The sequence below is a fragment of the Coffea arabica genome, chromosome 4e (assembly GCF_036785885.1).
Source record: "Coffea arabica cultivar ET-39 chromosome 4e, Coffea Arabica ET-39 HiFi, whole genome shotgun sequence".
Taxonomy (NCBI): Eukaryota; Viridiplantae; Streptophyta; class Magnoliopsida; order Gentianales; family Rubiaceae; genus Coffea; species Coffea arabica.
The window spans coordinates 46,589,416-46,590,613 of record NC_092317.1 but is presented as its reverse complement, the minus strand read 5'-3'; the positions used below and the strand labels follow the sequence as shown (position 1 = coordinate 46,590,613).

At 39.7% G+C, this 1,198-nt stretch overlaps 1 protein-coding gene across 1 annotated transcript; it reads left to right on the top strand.

The window, feature by feature from the left end:
- The first annotated feature begins 280 nt into the window (after nucleotides 1-280).
- Nucleotides 281-975, top strand: LOC140005805 (mini zinc finger protein 2-like). The gene has a single exon (XM_072046765.1). It carries the CDS (start codon nucleotides 491-493, stop codon nucleotides 761-763), a length of 273 nt encoding a protein of 90 aa, XP_071902866.1. The 5' UTR covers nucleotides 281-490; the 3' UTR covers nucleotides 764-975.
- Nucleotides 976-1,198: the final 223 nt, after the last annotated feature.

Genomic DNA, 1,198 nt, shown 5'->3' with positions numbered 1-1,198 from the left:
ATTGTCAAACTCTTGGATCTTAGTCCCTTCAAAATTTTGGACCAAATATTTAATGAATGTACCTTTCCACAGTAACGTGGCATTATGAAACTAGTGGCCTAAGGAAGTGGTCCAAGATGCATTGAAGAGGATCTGCGCCTAAACAATAAAAAAAATGAAGAAAGTCTACAACAAATTAACAATGATTGAGTAAGCCAATTAGCCCTATTGTGGACCTTCTACCCTCTACTTCTAAAGTGTGGAAACTGACTATATAAATATACAAACTTAGGGTTAGGTTAAGGTGCCAGCCTACTCAAAACTTCTTCCTTTATTCTAATACTGCCACCACTACTACTATTTGGGTGCTACTAAACTAGCTAGGCTCAGTTTTTTCCTTTTCAAAAACTTACCAATAATATAAGGTCACTCTCCTAACTTAATTTCCTCCTCATCCACAGCAGAAGAAACTAAGACAAAGGAGGATCAGCTAGGGTTATCGAGAAGAAGCATGAAGAAGAGGCAAATAGTAGTGAGGAAAGAGGGATCTCGAAGATGCTCGAGTGGCTCAGCGGTGAGGACTGTGAGGTATGCAGAGTGCCAGAAGAACCATGCAGCAAGCTTGGGAGGATATGCTGTGGATGGATGCAGGGAGTTCATGGCAAGTGGTGAAGAGGGAACCAGTGGGGCGCTAACGTGTGCTGCTTGTGGCTGCCACAGGAACTTCCATAGGAAAGAAGTGGAAAGTAGTGCTGCTGAGGCTGTTTCTGAGTCTTCTTCGTGACTTTTCTTGTTCAAATGATCATCATGTCTAGCTCAAAAGGCAGGGAAACATGGACAGAAAGGTCAGATTAAGGTCCCTCTATCTTGTATGCCAGTGGCTCTCACAGCCTTGGTATGTGATTGAACTGTGTATAATTGTTGCTCAATTGATTGATGATGATCATCTTAAAAACAGATTTAATCGAGTGAAAAATATCAACTATTGGAGTTATACTTCTTATGGAATTAATACGCTGGTTTTTTCGCCTTCTTCGTTAGTTGTTTCTGCTCATCAATAAACTGCAACTTGATTTGATTTTGGACTGGACAATAGAGGGTTAAGACTCAATAACAGACAAAAACACGTTTATTCTGCATCTAATTTGCCAAAATCTATTTGATGAAGAGGGTTTAATGTACATTAAGTTAGAGGACATACTGAAAAAATCCTTAACAA